Genomic DNA, 16,359 nt, shown 5'->3' on the forward strand with positions numbered 1-16,359 from the left:
ATCTCTTCCAGCTATGATGCCCTTATCACGGCCTTCCTTTTAAGACTGCAAAAATTGAATGCTGGGAGTTTGGCCCAGGCCCTTAATAGTATTAAGTGATACACTGTGGTGCAATTGAGCACAAATAGGAATGGACAAATTCCTGCAAAAGTTCATAACTTCATTTTATTTTAGTTTTACTTTAAGAGCGCCACCATGCATGGATATGGATGTTTAATTAAACCTATTCTGCCCATGAGGCCACTGGCCAAGAGCACTCGGAGCCTCCAAAGCTAATTTGGCTGCTCGGCTTGACGTCCTTGCGTGTGTAATGAGACAGCCTACAGGACACATTTCAGCAGACGTGACTTGAACGACAATGAGACATGGGGAAGATGTTGAAAAGACATCCTGGAACCTGTCTATGTTTTAATAAGTGTTAGTTTTGTTAACATTCGCACTTCTTCGCTCTCTTCCTGTGTGTACCCTCATTATTCTTCATCGTCCCCTCTGTGTCGTTCTTCCCCCTCCATACATCACCCTCCACCTTTACTCTCATTTTTGTTTCCAACCATTGTACCGCTTCCTGTCTGTCCCCTCCGTCCCCGCTCCTATTCTATTCTCAGGGACAAGGCCCCAGGCCAGCGGGAGTGTGATTCGTCAATTGATAGCATCAACAAATGTATTAGGGACATTGAGCAGGCCTCTCTGGCAGCAGTCAGCCAGAACTTGCCCAGCAGAGATGACATCTCATTGGAAGTAAGCAACCATCAGAAAATTACTCATCTTATTCTGCTACCTTTAATTTTCTCTGTTTTGCGTTTTGTCTCTTTCTGCTCGTCCTTGTGATCATTTATCTGTAACGCTTCGGCTGAACGCAGCAGAAGGGCCAGACCTATCATCATGAGTGTCTGAGAGACTGAATGACTTCCTGAGTGATGATAGCTGAGCCATGTGGCTTAGTCCGTCAATCAGTGCTCTTTGAAACTGCATCGGGATCTGTTGGGGAATCATTAACAGTTAGATAAAGAGAGAATAATTGGAAAACTGTTGTAAGCAACTGGTGCATCAGTCAGGCCTGTCTGCTGCTCTCTGTTCTCACATATACCATATTTTAAACTTGAGCAGCTATCAAGCAGCAGAAAACAACAGAGCGAGAGAGAGCCGACATGTACAGAGCTAAAACCAGCTGACACTCCACTTAATGCAAATACATCATGAAGATGTCTGTTATTAAAAGGTTTTGAACCACAGGCAGGCCAGACATGCACAGCCTTGTGTCTCCCTTTGACATTATGGGTTTGTTATTGACTAACCTTATACCCTTTTCTCAGATAGAAGCATTATAGAAAGTTTAAGGTTTCTTTTGACTTATTTGAAAACACCTCTCTCTCCCTCGCTAATAAAATTTAACACATAAACTAATTTCTTTTTATTTTCTCTCTTTAGGCATTACAAGAGCAGCTAACATCCACCGTGCAGGAAATTGGCCACCTAATTGACCCCATTTCCACTGCTGCCAGAGGCGAAGCTTCCCAACTAGGACACAAGGTATATAGGGCAGAGAGTTAATTACTTCATTTTAAAGCTGTAGCTGTGGAGCCACATGCTGATACTCTGAGCAGTAATATACATGTTCTACACTCTCTTAGAATGACCTGTGTCCACCAGTCTTTAGTTTGTGTTCCTTTTTTTCTTACCTATTTCTTACGTATTATTTCTTAAGATGTTATAACTTTCACTCTGTCCCTCAGGTGATCCAACTGGCTGGTTACTTTGAACCACTTATAAAGGCCTCTGTGGGTGTGACATCCAAGCTGAATGACCACCAGCAGCAGATGACTTTCCTGGATCAAACTAAGACCCTGGCTGAGTCTGCCCTGCAGATGCTCTATGCTGCCAAGGAGGGTGGAGGAAACCCAAAGGTTTGACCACGTTACGATTTTTTTTTTTTTTCTTCTTGTTTACAGCTGCTCCACACAGTCAGCACAGTCACTTATTATTAGAGCATAATGCCCCACTGAAGATGATTACCTGCACATGTGCAGGGAGTAATTGTATGAATATATGAATTGATGCCACGCATTTGAAAATACATGATATGTCCTTGAGGTGAGTTGTGCCACACTTCACAGGCGTCCCATACCCACGATGCCATAGCCGAGGCCGCTCAGCTCATGAAGGAGGCGGTTGATGACATCATGATGACGCTGAATGAGGCTGCCAGTGAAGTGGGAATGGTGGGAGGAATGGTGGAGTCCATTGCAGAGGCCATGGCCAAGGTGACTCGCAGGATGTTTGATGTTTGGGTGTGGGGTGTGTATAGTAGTGATGAGAACACCGTGTCTCCAAAATTTTAATCCTCCCATGCTGTGATAGGTCAAAGTAAGTTAGCCTGAGTAGTCTCCTCTAAGATTAAGATGCCACTAACTCTTTTTCTCCAGCAGTAGTAGCTAAACAAGGTAATCCTGCAATCTTTTCCATGTTATAAAGATTTTCTTGTGGCGCCCAGTGAACTCTGAACCTGTTCCATGATCCGCTGTAAGGCTTCTTGACCACTCTTCCGCTGCCATATTATCTTGAGCCAGTTGGCACCAAATTGGTTTATCGATTTATTGATTGACAGCTCTTCTCTTTCTGTCAAAGGTCACACATCTTAATGTGATCATGATCCCCCCACAGAGTCAAGTGTTCATGATAATTACCCCTTCACTCCCCCTTTAGCGATCGCTGTCAGCAACTGTTAAGGATTGTGTAAACCCCTTTCCAGATATTTACCCTGAACACGTCATACCTCCAATGAAATCCCGTAGTGGCAAAAAAGGAACCGTAGGATTGGTTGAAAGTTTGATAAACAAAGAGGAAAAACTGGCAGGGAGTCAAACATTTATCATCTTTATCCAGGATGTTCCAGGATTTATACAAGCAGAAATAAAATATTCTCATCAAGAGTTCCACTTTTCTTCTTTTGGAGCCATAATTTTCCGCTGCAATGTGTAGCATCTTGATTACAAACTCAGTGTCTCTTACGCGCCATTAAAAAAAAGTCAGTGATTTACATATTAATACAAATCCAAGCCACTGAAGCAGAGGAAAAACTGACCATCATCCCAGCCTGTCTCAGCCAGCGTCTTTCCAATTAACAGTCAGACTATCGGAAAACTCATAAGGCGTGGAGCGGGAATAAGCCTTTTATCTCAGGAACAGACACAGAATAGCGGTAACTACGTCCCTCATTGCCTTTCTTTGTGAGATTTATCGCAGAGGTGAAAAAGTGCCTCAGGTGTGGGTCATCAGTGGGAGAGGTCATGAATAATTCATGAAAGCGGATCACTGTGCGACTCTGTGATGTGCGCATAGGTGTGCGTCTTTGTGCACTTACCACTCTGTGCGCACAGCTGATGCAAATGCGATAATCCTCTTCAAGTTATCGACATAATGGCCACTGTGGTTTGAGCGGAAGCGATTTAAAGGCCTTTCTGCCAAACTGTCAGCGCCGCAGATTCGTGGGTATCTTTTCTCCCAGCAAACGAACGTTGTGTACCTGGGAGATTGAGGATTCTCTCAGTGTCAACACTTTCATCTTCTCGGCTTTGCTGTGACACTCGGATGTGTGGAGCACAGTCTAATTTAATGGAAAATGATATATAGATAATGCATGCACTGCAAGCTGGTGATCAGACATTTTTGTAGTTGAAGCTGTAATTACAGAGTGGATTTGGTGGATAATTTATAATAGGTGTTTAGTATTCACACTGAGTGTTTATTTGAATATAAAATTGCATTAATGTTGGTTGAACTGATGCCTGCACACCTGGCAGATAAACTGTAATTGAAGGGGAGATTAGATTTAACATGTCATTGCAGCTAAAGAAGTGAATGACTGATTGTCTCCATGTTGGAGGATGTTTAGACTTTTCGTGAAGGACAAACTAGTCGTGACTGATTATTAAATTTGTGGCGCTGAATTATGTGTGTGTGTGTGTGTGTGTGTGTGTGTGTCATTCTTTCTTTAGCTGGATGAAGGGACACCGCCTGAACCTGAGGGCTCATTTGTGGATTACCAAACCAGTATGGTGAAATACTCTAAGGGTATTGCTGTCACTGCTCAGGAAATGGTAAATCTTGATTTTTTTTTTTTTTTTTTAATTATTATTATTATTTTTTTTTTTAAATTGTTTACACTGTTACAAATGTGACTATAAGGTGTTTAACCAAATGCTCTGAAGTTTGCAGACAATGAAATACAGTGCAGCTCTGTTGTGTTTTGGTTGGGACTGAGGGGAATGACGGCCGTGTTGGGTTTTTGTGTTTGTTTGTTTTTTTTTTTTTAATCCCTCAGATGACCAAATCGGTGACATGTCCAGATGACCTGGGAGGGCTGGCTTCTCAGGTGACAGTGGACTACAGCCAGCTGGCTATTCAGGGTCGACTTGCTGCTCACACAGCTGAGCCAGAGGAGGTGAGGAGTACCTGGGTCTCACTTGCATATCGATCGTCTGACCTGTTATTTATTCGGCTCTACTACGGCAGTCTGACAGATCTATCTTTCAAACTGTGTTTTCTTTAAAGTGCGACATGCAAAAAGAAAAAAAAAACAACAAAGGATTAAGATACACATTTTCTATGTAAACTTCTTATGGGTATGTTCTGTATTCTCCAGATCGGTTTCCAGATCAAGACTCGTGTGCAGGAGCTTGGACATGGTTGCATCTTCCTGGTCCAGAAGGCTGGAGCTCTGCAAATCACCCCCTCTGACAGCTTCACCAAGCGAGAGCTCATTGAATGTGCCCGTGCAGTCACAGAGAAGGTATTACCCCTTCAGAAAAAAATCTGCCTTGGAAATTTGGATTATTAGTCATTGGTTACTTCATGGAAATCATGTGTTCACTGGAAGAACAGAAAAAGACTCATTTTCTAGCTGTATCCTTTACACCAACGGTATCACCATGGTATCAACTATATATATATATATATATATATATATATATATATATATATATATATATATAGAATTATAGCTCTATTTATGAAAGCATTTGTAAATTCTTTGCTATGAGGCTGTTTATGCTTCAAAGGCAAAATGCATTAGCCTACAGTCTAGTTCAATAATTCATGCTTAAGTACTGCACAGATAATATTCACTCAGACAGGCAGCATCGTACAACTCGAGCCTGTGCATGCAAACGCATCTCTTTTGAGGCAGTAGTTGAGGTTTTATCTGAATTGGTCTTTCTGAACATCTGTATGACAACTAGTGAGCAGATTTTCTCTATTTAACTTTTCATGCTTGCTGTGTTTTGATCATCAAGTCCGTTTTTTTTTGTTGCCGCGAGAGTCCAGACACACCACTTTATCAATTTCTGCTGCCTCTCTGGCATCCGCAAGGAAAACAAATGAAGTGGAAGCCAGTTTGACATGTGCTCATTCCGCTGAGTGAGTGATGATGTGCGTTGCTCTGCACCGACATGGTGTTTTGCCATCATAGCAAATTTTTGAGTTCCATGTAGACTAGTGTGCAGGGCTTCTGATTGGAAAGCACTGTTAATTATTTTCCATGGACATACATATCATAAGCAAAGTGTTTGTCCAAATCTGTTGTTTTTGCTCCTGCTTTGTTTTGGCCAGTAAAGCCCATCCTCACCTGTGTGTTCATGGGATCTGGGGTTTGTTTGTGTCCCCAGGTGTCCTTGGTGCTTTCTGCCCTTCAGGCAGGAAACAAGGGCACGCAAGCTTGCATCACAGCAGCCAGCGCAGTGTCTGGCATCATCGCCGATCTGGACACCACCATCATGTTTGCCTCTGCCGGCACACTGAACGCAGAGAATGACGAGTCCTTCGCCGACCACAGGTGAGAACGGCTGGATTATATGTGTCTGTGTGTGACTGTGCAAGACGTGACTCAGTCTACAAGCACAAGAGCTGACTGGAGTCTCAAATCTGCCCGCCAGGTATTTTCTTTTTTTCCCCAAAACAGACAGAATGACATTAGAGGAAGGAAATCTCTGGAGGTACTAACCAAAATTACCCTGAGCATTGGAAAGACGGAGGATGTGTCACATTTTAGTTTCTTTGCTCCGAGACTTAACACTCCACTCAGACATGATTTAAAAAAAAAAAAGAAAAAAATTTGAGAATATCTGGTTATATTTTGTGAACTTTGATATTCAGCATTTGCACAACAATGGGGAACTTCAAAGTTTAATGTCTAAATTGGTTGAAACTAGTTATTTTTGAGTGAATTGAATTCAAAGAAATACACATTTAAGAATCCAACGTGAGACTTGGCACATTACATGCTACTGTGACCAGAAATCGTTAACATGGATCCTTTGCACTTAACCGTTAGTGAAATAATAAATTGTACCTGACTGAAGAATAATGAAAACGCACATGTAAAGAAGCTCTGTCGGGGCAGGATGAAAGGGAACAGAATCATTTTTCATCTCTATTAATGTCATTCAGCAGCCACACAAATCTAAATTTGCAGGACCTTCCTACAATTTTTTTTTTTCTTGTCAGTTTTAGAAAGAAATGAACCTGCAGCTCGTTACAGAACCTTACTTATCCTCCTCGTGTTTGCACAAGCTTTGATGTACAAATGCCTTTGATATGAAAGGAGATGCGTGCCAGTCTACATCATTTTAAGAGCCTTTTAATTCGCATTTTATTATGTCTCCGCAGCGACAGCCGCTGTGGCCAAAGATGTCTTTCATCTTTTTGAGCCCTATTCATCCGTCAGACGTTCATTTGGACTTGGCGGTTAAAGTTCACCATGAGCTCGCAGCACACTTCTTTGGCTGTAACTGAAAGATTGGCACAGTTTCACCCAGATGTCTTCCAGCCATTATTGATTGCTGTAGCTCAGAACAGAAGGGCAGATGTGACTCTTCCCTGCAACTCAGGAAAGCAAAATCCAGGCCCTGATTCCAGTTTCTGCTGCAGTATCGCACACGCAGCAGAGCAGAACTTCAGTTAGAGAAGAAACTGTCAAACTTTTATCTTCCTCTTTTTTGCCCCCTTTGTTTTCTCTCTCAGGGAAAACATTTTGAAGACAGCCAAAGCTCTGGTTGAGGACACAAAGATGCTGGTGTCCGGGGCAGCATCCAGCCAGGACAAGTTGGCACAAGCCGCCCAGTCCTCTGCCAAAACCATTACTCAGCTCACAGATGTGGTGAAACTGGGGGCTGCCAGCATTGGCTCCGATGACCCCGAGACGCAGGTTAGTCGGTGTCACTTTTCACTTTTCGCTTTCACACGTCCTTTATCCGCTGCGCTTATCAATCAGGAGAAATGGTGAAAGAACGAGCTGTGAACGGAGGCAACCTCTCCGAGTTTTGTTTCTTGGCCAGAGTGTGCAGTGAATCATTGTGTGTTTGTCTGTCCTTTCTCTAGGTAGTTCTGATAAACGCTGTCAAAGATGTGGCCAAGGCGCTAGCTGAGCTCATTAGTGCCACCAAGTGTGCCGTTGGCAAAGCAGCAGACGATCCATCTATGTACCAACTCAAGAGCGCTGCCAAGGTGAGCGCATCGGGGAGTCTGCAATTCACATTCATTGTAATCTAATTTAAAGGCCTTCATTGACTTGAATACAGTTAAATGTGGTGCGCATTATTTATTTATTTTTTTTTTTTTTCTGTTGAATTAAGAATGTTTGGATTTCTACATATCCTTGGGAGAATTCAAGTCATTTGTCTATTCAGATAAAACTATGTCAGAAAAAACATATAACTTTTCAGATATTCATGAAAAGTTCTATGTTTTTGTGTTGCGACTGATTTTAAATAAGGTTTATGAAAAGCTCCAGAATGTAAGTTAATGAAAATCAATGTTTGCCCACTGTATGTATCCACGGCCCGCTCTTTCTCAGGCAGGGTCATTAATCAGCTGCAGCGGTTCTCCTGTCGTTATGAAGCTCTGTTCACATGAATTAAAGCAAGGACTCGGTCTCGGTAATGTAAATAGTCATTAAGTGGATGTTCAGGGTAACAGGAAAATGGGATATTTCTAACTCGGATAAATCAGCTGAATGCTTTGCTTCAACACACACGCAATGTAAAATTTTAACACCACAGTTTGTAATTCGAACATGACACTGTTGACTGCTTATTATCACCTCAAGCTGCGAAGTTAAGAAGAAGAAAATCATTCTCACAGTCTGCAGCGTCACGCACTGAGAAAATAACGACGTGCTTCACGTGTAGATTTAGGCCGCGAAGTGAAGCAAATCCTGTAACATTTTGTTCTCAAGTTCTTGAAGGCTGTGGGCCTCTCTGCATGGTTGCTTTGTGCCCCCTATCGTTCAGATTGATATAATACGCCCTGAAATAAGACCTGTCACAGAGAGAGAACTTTCATATGGGATGGCTGACATGGTAGCAAATCATAGAAACTGGTCACAACTTCAACAGTCTTCTCTGGCCATTTAGGCTCCAGCATGAATTAGGATCTAGTCATTTAAACTTTTGAATCAGGTTGTAATGATGTAAAATCAGGTTTTGGTTGCTCCCATTGCGGCTGTTTGAAATTGCAGGTGTGAATGATCACAGTAGTTTTTTGTTGTTGTTGTTGTTGTTGTTCTTTAACGTTGTATATCCTGCACCTTTTTCTGCCAGGTGATGGTGACCAACGTGACGTCCCTGCTGAAAACGGTCAAGGCTGTGGAGGACGAGGCCACTCGGGGAACCAGAGCCCTGGAGGCCACAATCGAGTGTATCAAACAGGAGATGGGGGTGAGGACGGACAACGGGATAAGAACTTGCATGAATGGATGGATGTTAGGCAACACTAATGCACCATCAGTGTCACACAGATCACATGATGTCTGTGACAAAATGACTGATGTTTTGGAAATAAATGAAACGCTGAAGGGGCTGCTCTTTAGTTTCCGTTAACTGATGAGATGCCGCTTTTGTCCCTCAACCAATCAGATATTGCCTTTTCACTGGCACACACCACCTTTGTCATCCACAGCTGTTTCAATCCAAGGATGCTCCCAACAAGACGACCACACCTGAGGAGTTCATTCGCATGACTAAGGGCATCACCATGGCAACAGCTAAAGCAGTGTCTGCCGGGAACTCTGGCCGGCAGGAGGACATCATCCATACGGCCAACCTCAGTCGCAAAGCCATTTCAGACATGCTCACCACCTGCAAGGTTGCGTTTTAACCTCCTAACGCTATAACATATGTGCAATGAACTGTTTGTAAATAAGGCACAACAGCTCACGTGCTTCTGCTAAAGCTGGAGTTTATGCCTCTGTCTCTCAGCAAGCGGCCTACCATCCTGAGGTCAATGAGGAGGTGAAAAACAGAGCGCTAATGTACGGATCAGAGTGCACAACCGGATACATCGATCTGCTGGAACAAGTACTCTTGGTAGGTTGAACTCTGTTCCAGTGTATGTTTGAGATTTTTTTTTTTTTTTTTGGTCTCACTACAAATTACACGGGAGCTCAAGAATGTTTGTGATGCATCAGTTATGCGCCAATGTGATCTTTTTGGTGGGTGAGCAATAAGTAAAATTTACATGTCTTTCAACTTGAGAATTTTTTTTAGGAAACAAAGTTTGGTTTGATGAATGATTCCTTCCGTCAATTCAAATCAAATCAGATTAATTTGTATTGCGCCAAATCATAACAAGGTTACATCAAGACACTGTACATATAGAGCAGGTCTACACCAAGTTAAGTTTGGGGAATATGTATTTTATTTGGATGTGCCAACATTATTATTTATTAAAATTGTATTTATAATGCCATAATCAACATATTTTTCATAGTTTCTGTAGAAAAACCCAAAGAGTTGTGCAGAAGTTTTCAGATACAATAGTGCCCTTTTAATGTGTGCGTTTGTGTTTGTGTAGGTTCTGCAGAAGCCCACTGCAGAGCAGAAACAGCAGCTGGCGGTTTGCTCTAAACGTGTGGCAGGAGCCGTCACAGAGCTCATCCAAACTGCTGAGGCCATGAAAGGTACAGACGCACTCACTCCTTTCACAGTATTAAACGTGTGTAACGCAAATCTAAATCAGTAAGTGTTAACTCTGGTTCATTTACTAATATGGAGTTGCCAAAAAAAAAAAAAAAATCTGTCATCATTCTTAATCCCCAATTAAAAAAAAAAAACTACTCTATCTGTACAGGAACATATTTTAAATTTCCCAAATAACAGAGAAACATTCCTCTAAACAAACGTTGGGTAATAATCCTGTCCCCCTTCTCTTGCCACAGATGGAGGTAAGTTAGCATTGCTCTCTGTACTGTGACTGATTTTCGACAGTTGTGAGCCGTTCAACACCTTCTTTCCGCAGAGCTAACACTCACACGTGTAATTTCATTGTGAAATCCAGCTGTTCTCAGGCTTTATGACTACGTGGAGTGGGCTCCATCCATCATGCTTTGTTTTACATGCCATGTCTTTTGCAATAAAACATTCCATCTTTACTGCAGCGAGTGGCAGTTTGTGTCCTCCATCAGCTATGCATGGGATTTGGTGATATGTAGCACTTTTTTTTTTTTTCTTTCTTTCTTTCTTTGTGGTCACGTTATGTTGTGAGGCATGTTGTGTCGACACCCTGCTATGTGATGTATTGTTTTTGCGTTTTTTTTTTTTTTTTAATCACATCTCCTCATTTGAGTTTTAATCCTAATTTCCCTTGTCGGCCCGCGCCTCAGGTTCAGAGTGGGTGGACCCCGAGGACCCAACGGTGATTGCAGAAACCGAGCTGCTCGGAGCGGCGGCTTCCATTGAAGCAGCGGCTAAGAAGCTGGAGCAGCTCAAACCCCGAGCCAAGCCCAAGGTGGGTGGCAACATGACTAATAACTCACTCAGGGACTTTGTCACTGTATGGAGTCAGATAATTATGTCACCAGACTTGTTCCAACAAGAGCTGCAGTGGAATTTGGAAAATGTAATACTTTGATTCTACAAAGGCTTGACACTGTTTCTTTTGCTGGAACTGAAGAAGAACATGTCCATTGTGCCACATTTTCAAAGTATAAACTTGTAGATAGGCAGAAAGCAGTGGTGGAAAAAGTAATCAGATGCACTTTTGTAAAGGCAGTAACATCAAACTCTAGAAATATTTTATTCAAAGTAAAAGGCCTGCATACAAAATTTCACACCAGTGAAGGCGGTTGGAATGGCTGCAATTCATAATAAAATAATTATATCATAAAACATGCATTTGAAAAACAGGAATCTCAATTTTGTAAAATGGTCTCCTAGAAGGTTTTATATGAAAGTTATTATGAAGAAGCACTTGCAAGTTTGGTTGTAAGCACTTTTTCCGACTGTAAAACTACCATGACAATAATTAAACAATTTGTCTTCTGTTCAAAAGTTTACTTTGGCAAAAGTTCAGAGGCATCATTGAAGCAATTCTGTTATATATTACAAAAAACATCTGAGGGGGTGAATCTGAGCATCACGTATCATTTAATACTGGTGTTCTTAAAAACAATCACAACAACAAAAGCAACAGTATTAGTTCATTAGAGCAAACAGCTGTTTGGACTTTTTTGCTCAGATGTCTGTACAGTAAACTCAGCCGTGTATTTTAGACAGTGCCCTCTATACAGCAGCTCAGCCTTTTTCCACCTGCATTGCTGCCCTCTGTCTGTGTGTAAACATCTACCTGTTGATGCCATTTCATTGTAACAAAATGACACATTTTGTTGAACTAGGTTGACATTCACAGAAAGATGTGAATATGTGTGTCTTGTGCTGTCTCCTCTCTGTTTACATATTCACGCCAATCATTCTTTGTCCTTGGTTAAAGCTCACCACTTGACCAGAGTCCCTTAATTTGAACTCACATTTGACCCAGTTAAAGTTTGGCCTTTGGATTTTTGTCACTGTAGCTGATCGCTGAGGTGAAAACTCCTCAACTTTGTATTATCTTCAACCATTTCCACGTTTTCTATATCACACATTCGCCATGTTTCCTCCTCCTCCTCCTCCTCCTCCTCCTCTCCTCGTCATCTACCCATCTGTGCCAGTTTTAGCTAAAAACCTGTCCTAGTATATCTCCTCTGGCTCCAGTTTACCCCCCCTCTCCTCCCTCCCTGCCTGCCCCCACCACCGGAGGCCTTCTCTGCAGGGCTCTGTCTGATATGTTTGATATATTAGGTTGTTATTCAGTCCCAACTATATATCAAACATATTGCTACAGTGTCCCGCTCTGTCTACAGACTTGTGGTGTGAATGTGTATGTGCGTGCGTGGGTGGGTGGGTGTGTGTGGCTGTTTAAAGCGGCATACTTGAGTATGGTTGAAGGAGTAATTTTGCCAGATAATTATTGTGCAAAGTGTTGTTTCTTCTTCGGTTGCATGCAGCGCTGTATCAGCTGTTGCAATTTAATGAGATGCTTTCTTTCTGGCCGTGTGAGATTTTTGGGAATTATTTTTTAGCTTTTTGTCTGTACTTTTGGGACAGCGACAAATCGGTTGCATATTTCCACCCAAAATAAACATTTAAAATGTGATAAATGGAAAAATTGGCGATAAGAAGATGTGAATCATCCCTTTCCTTTCAAAGCATAAATATAACATTGAAGTTAATTTCTAACTGAGATGTTATTGAGCTGCGGTCATGTATTGTGTTAAGTCGACCAGGCTCACTATGATCAACTACATAGTTAACTGTGTTTGAATTTAAAAGCCAGTAGCATTGACAAACTTTAGCCTCTATCTTACTGATTGGTCTTCTCCCCCCCCTCCCAGCAAGCCGATGAGACACTGAACTTCGAGGAACAGATCTTGGAGGCAGCCAAGTCAATCGCTGCAGCCACCAGCGCATTGGTCAAATCGGCGTCAGCTGCCCAAAGAGAGCTGGTGGCTCAGGGCAAAGTGGGCTCCATCCCTGCTAACGCTGTGGATGACGGACAGTGGTCCCAGGGACTCATCTCTGCAGTAAGTATAAAGGACCGTTTCATGGAGGTCACAGTCTGAGCCACAATTTTGCAACCAAAATGCATCTAATTTGGCATATAATTTTTCCCCACCAGGCCCGCATGGTAGCAGCAGCGACCAGTAACCTGTGCGAGGCAGCAAACGCCTCGGTTCAGGGCCACGCCAGCGAGGAGAAACTCATCTCTTCAGCCAAACAAGTGGCGGCCTCCACTGCCCAGCTGCTGGTGGCCTGTAAGGTGAAGGCAGACCAGGACTCAGAGGCCATGAGGAGACTTCAGGTAGAGTATAGATACATTTAAAATAAGCAAACTGGATCAGCCTTTATATAGCTGTGCTCATATTTAATAGCTTTTATGACAGCTTATCACATGGCTGCACTAATAATCCTGTAATAATCATCATCTAAAGTCGTCTTTGGTTATCCATGATGCCGTTTGACATTGTCAATGCGTCTCTTTCCGCCCCGGTAGATTGCTGGAAACGCTGTGAAGAAGGCATCAGACAACTTGGTGCGGGCAGCCCAGAAGGCAGCATTTGACAAAGCAGATGAAGACAATGTGGTGGTCAAAACAAAGTTTGTAGGTGGAATAGCGCAGGTAAAAATGTCAAGTCATGCAGGACTAAACATGACAATTCTTATGTTTTCTCTTGCAAATTAGTGCTGGTGTTTCATCGGCTGTGAAATTGTGGATCTACCAGTCAATTTCAGTCGTTTCACTCAGGCTTGCTTGAATGCTTGTGCATTCCTCCCCTGTTGACTGTTATGATTATGTTTTTGCTTCTCTAACCGGAATAGAAAACTGGGACTTGGAAATGAAATTTTTACGAGTGAACATTTTAATTTAAAAGAGCTATGATTCAATGAAACATCCGGAGCCTTAAGACCAAGAAATACTTTGTCCTTGCTTAATACATTCTTGAATTATCTTTATTTTCTTGTCACACACACACTACTGTGCATTCATCGGAAGCGTTAAGATACGATGAATGGATATTGTTAATATGGTAATATTTTCACTTAGCTTGTGTGGCATTAGAAAGTGGACCAACTGGGATTTGGATTATCGGTCTTCATTCACTAATTGAAATGACTGTGTCGATTGTTTCTCTATCCAGATTATTGCAGCCCAGGAAGAGATGCTGAGGAAGGAAAGGGAGCTGGAAGAAGCCAGAAAGAAACTGGCTCAGATCAGACAGCAGCAGTACAAGTTCCTGCCCAGTGAACTACGAGAAGACAACAACTGATCAATCAAACTCACTGTCGCTGCTGCAAACTCTCGCAGCAGCGTGAAGAGCACATATAGGTTTGTGCGCAGATTCTTGTACTTTTTAATGGACAGGTATTTGGCCTACAGCAACGTCAGATATGTTGTGACTGATTTTAACAAACCAGTAAAGCCCAAGTCTGCAGTGAACACAACACACATGGGAGGATCTTACAGTCAGCTACTAGCAAGATTTTAAATACTACTGTGTGGAACTGACTACTTTCTGAAACCAACTTAAAGATTGTGGGTTTTTTTCGTTTTTTTTGCCTGAAGAACTGCTTTTTGTCCTCGTGTATAGCATAACTACTTTGACTGATGTAACCCAAAACAGAATGTGACATGCTGAGGACAAACAGCACGGCTCATACACGCTCATGTTCGTCCATAAGCTACCGTAGTTTTACAGTTTTCAGCTCTAGTTCGTTGAGTTTTAGGATGAAGAATTGATTGTATCACAGTTGATGACATAAAACGGCCTTTTAACTGCAACTTCACTCAGAGCGCGAAACTTTTTCAGCTTGGTACTCCAATATTGTATGAATGGTGGCCATTATTTTCTAATTTGGCACCATAATACCTGTCTAAACCATGTAAACCACGTGACCATGGTGTGCCATGACTTCATTGGCCATTAATATGAAGGAAGGTAGGATTTTCCATACTGATGATTTTTTTTTTTTTTTTTTTTTTTCCGACCATGACTGTAAATTTTAATAATGAAACGTTGTTGTTGGGAATCTTCCTCCTGATGTAGACAGTGATTTGAGCATCATATCTCTCTGTGCTGTCATTTTTTATGCGGGCTTTTTTTTTTGTTGTTGTTCCAATTCATTCTTCACATTTTCTCTTCATCTCATCGTGTGCAGCTGCTTGGACATAAGTAGAGTTATGTTGCTGTGTGAATGCTTTTCCATACAAGACATCACAAGCGTGGAAGGTAGTGTTGGGCAGACTAGTGATGTTATGTGTTTTCCCTAACCCCGTAAACAGTTTTATTTTATTTTATTTTATTTTTTTTAAATTCCTTATCATGTCAGGCACTGAGGCCTCCAATCACATAGGAACAATTTGATCATGATGCAATAACATGGATGGTGCTTAAGGGGGCAGTATAGCTATCTTTTACACCTTGGAAACATAAAGTAATAATAGGGATGATATTTTGTTAATGAGTGCTTTACTTTTAACTATATGTTTAGAGTAATTGGCCACAACATCATGCAAATTAGGAGAACCTGTAAATACCTCAGATCTGTTGAATCAGCTGAATGCTGTCCGGTGCCACTTCTATGCGCTGTGTGCTTTATTTGAAGGGACTGCTCCCCACAAATAAACACTTTGGCCCTTTCGATTATTTATTTAGAAAGTGATTTGAGTTCTACAATTATGCCGGCAACACTCGATCCCCACCAGGGAATGATTTGAGTCATTTCACATTCAGTTCAGAACAATCAAGATGGGAATAAGCTAATTCTAGCAAATCAAATCTTGTAAGAATTTCGGTTAAAAAGTGACTACACAGTGATCGGTCTCTCTCCTTTCTCGTCTGTCCATCAGACTCTGACCTCTTTCAGGGTGCTCTGTGTGACCTTCCTGAATATACTACTTATACTTGCTGCAATAGGAAAAAAAATCCTTTTTGTTTACTGAGTGTAGTGTGTTTGGTTCCCTTGTCTTATTATACCATACCGGCTGTGTTTGATTATTAAAAGGACACTATATTGTAAGATTAGGTCCTGCTGTGAAAATGCATGGCTTTGCGCTTCACTTGCATCTCTTGTTCATATGGCGACGGAGTCAAACTTTTGAGGATGCAATGAGATTTTGACCTCCGCACACAGACTGTATACCGTAGTGAACAGCTGAGCACAGACTGGATTCAGACGCGTTGTCTGGTATTGTATTTGGTGTGTGAATGGGGATTGAGAGAGAGAGACGGGGGGGTCCACTGCTCATCAGTCAAGTCTGTAGTGTTTATTAGTGCCTTAGTCCGTAGCCCATACAGTGTCTGGTCTGCTTGATTGGCAGCTTCACCTCATCAGTCAGTAGAAGTTACTGGACAAGCGATTTCTTTGGGAATGTAGGATCCATCGGGGTGGGGGGGGGTTTAACATTTTCTTCTCCCGCTTGTTAATGTACTTTTCGTCTAAAGTGCTTAACCAGCTGCATCCCCCCTTTATCTTTGTCCTTCTCTCCCTG

At 42.0% G+C, this 16,359-nt stretch overlaps 1 protein-coding gene across 2 annotated transcripts in view; it reads left to right on the forward strand.

Annotated features, from left to right (window-relative positions):
* Nucleotides 1-14,843, forward strand: part of LOC115040658 (talin-2-like) — a 78,440-nt gene extending 63,597 nt beyond the window's left edge. The window contains exons 40-59 of one of the 2 annotated variants that reach the window (XM_029497550.1): nt 606-738; nt 1,429-1,530; nt 1,734-1,904; nt 2,115-2,261; nt 3,996-4,097; nt 4,322-4,441; nt 4,643-4,789; nt 5,664-5,830; nt 7,018-7,201; nt 7,375-7,500; nt 8,595-8,711; nt 8,953-9,138; nt 9,252-9,359; nt 9,847-9,952; nt 10,211-10,216; nt 10,655-10,779; nt 12,704-12,892; nt 12,988-13,170; nt 13,363-13,488; nt 14,009-14,843. In XM_029497550.1, the coding sequence (XP_029353410.1) occupies nt 606-738; nt 1,429-1,530; nt 1,734-1,904; nt 2,115-2,261; nt 3,996-4,097; nt 4,322-4,441; nt 4,643-4,789; nt 5,664-5,830; nt 7,018-7,201; nt 7,375-7,500; nt 8,595-8,711; nt 8,953-9,138; nt 9,252-9,359; nt 9,847-9,952; nt 10,211-10,216; nt 10,655-10,779; nt 12,704-12,892; nt 12,988-13,170; nt 13,363-13,488; nt 14,009-14,137 (2,674 nt within the window). In that variant the 3' untranslated portion in view covers nt 14,138-14,843. The remainder of the gene's footprint in view (nt 1-605; nt 739-1,428; nt 1,531-1,733; nt 1,905-2,114; nt 2,262-3,995; nt 4,098-4,321; nt 4,442-4,642; nt 4,790-5,663; nt 5,831-7,017; nt 7,202-7,374; nt 7,501-8,594; nt 8,712-8,952; nt 9,139-9,251; nt 9,360-9,846; nt 9,953-10,210; nt 10,217-10,654; nt 10,780-12,703; nt 12,893-12,987; nt 13,171-13,362; nt 13,489-14,008) is intronic. The other variant, XM_029497551.1, reaches the window with a different exon arrangement.
* Nucleotides 14,844-16,359: the final 1,516 nt, after the last annotated feature.

This window comes from Echeneis naucrates, chromosome 3, assembly GCF_900963305.1.
Source record: "Echeneis naucrates chromosome 3, fEcheNa1.1, whole genome shotgun sequence".
Taxonomy (NCBI): Eukaryota; Metazoa; Chordata; class Actinopteri; order Carangiformes; family Echeneidae; genus Echeneis; species Echeneis naucrates.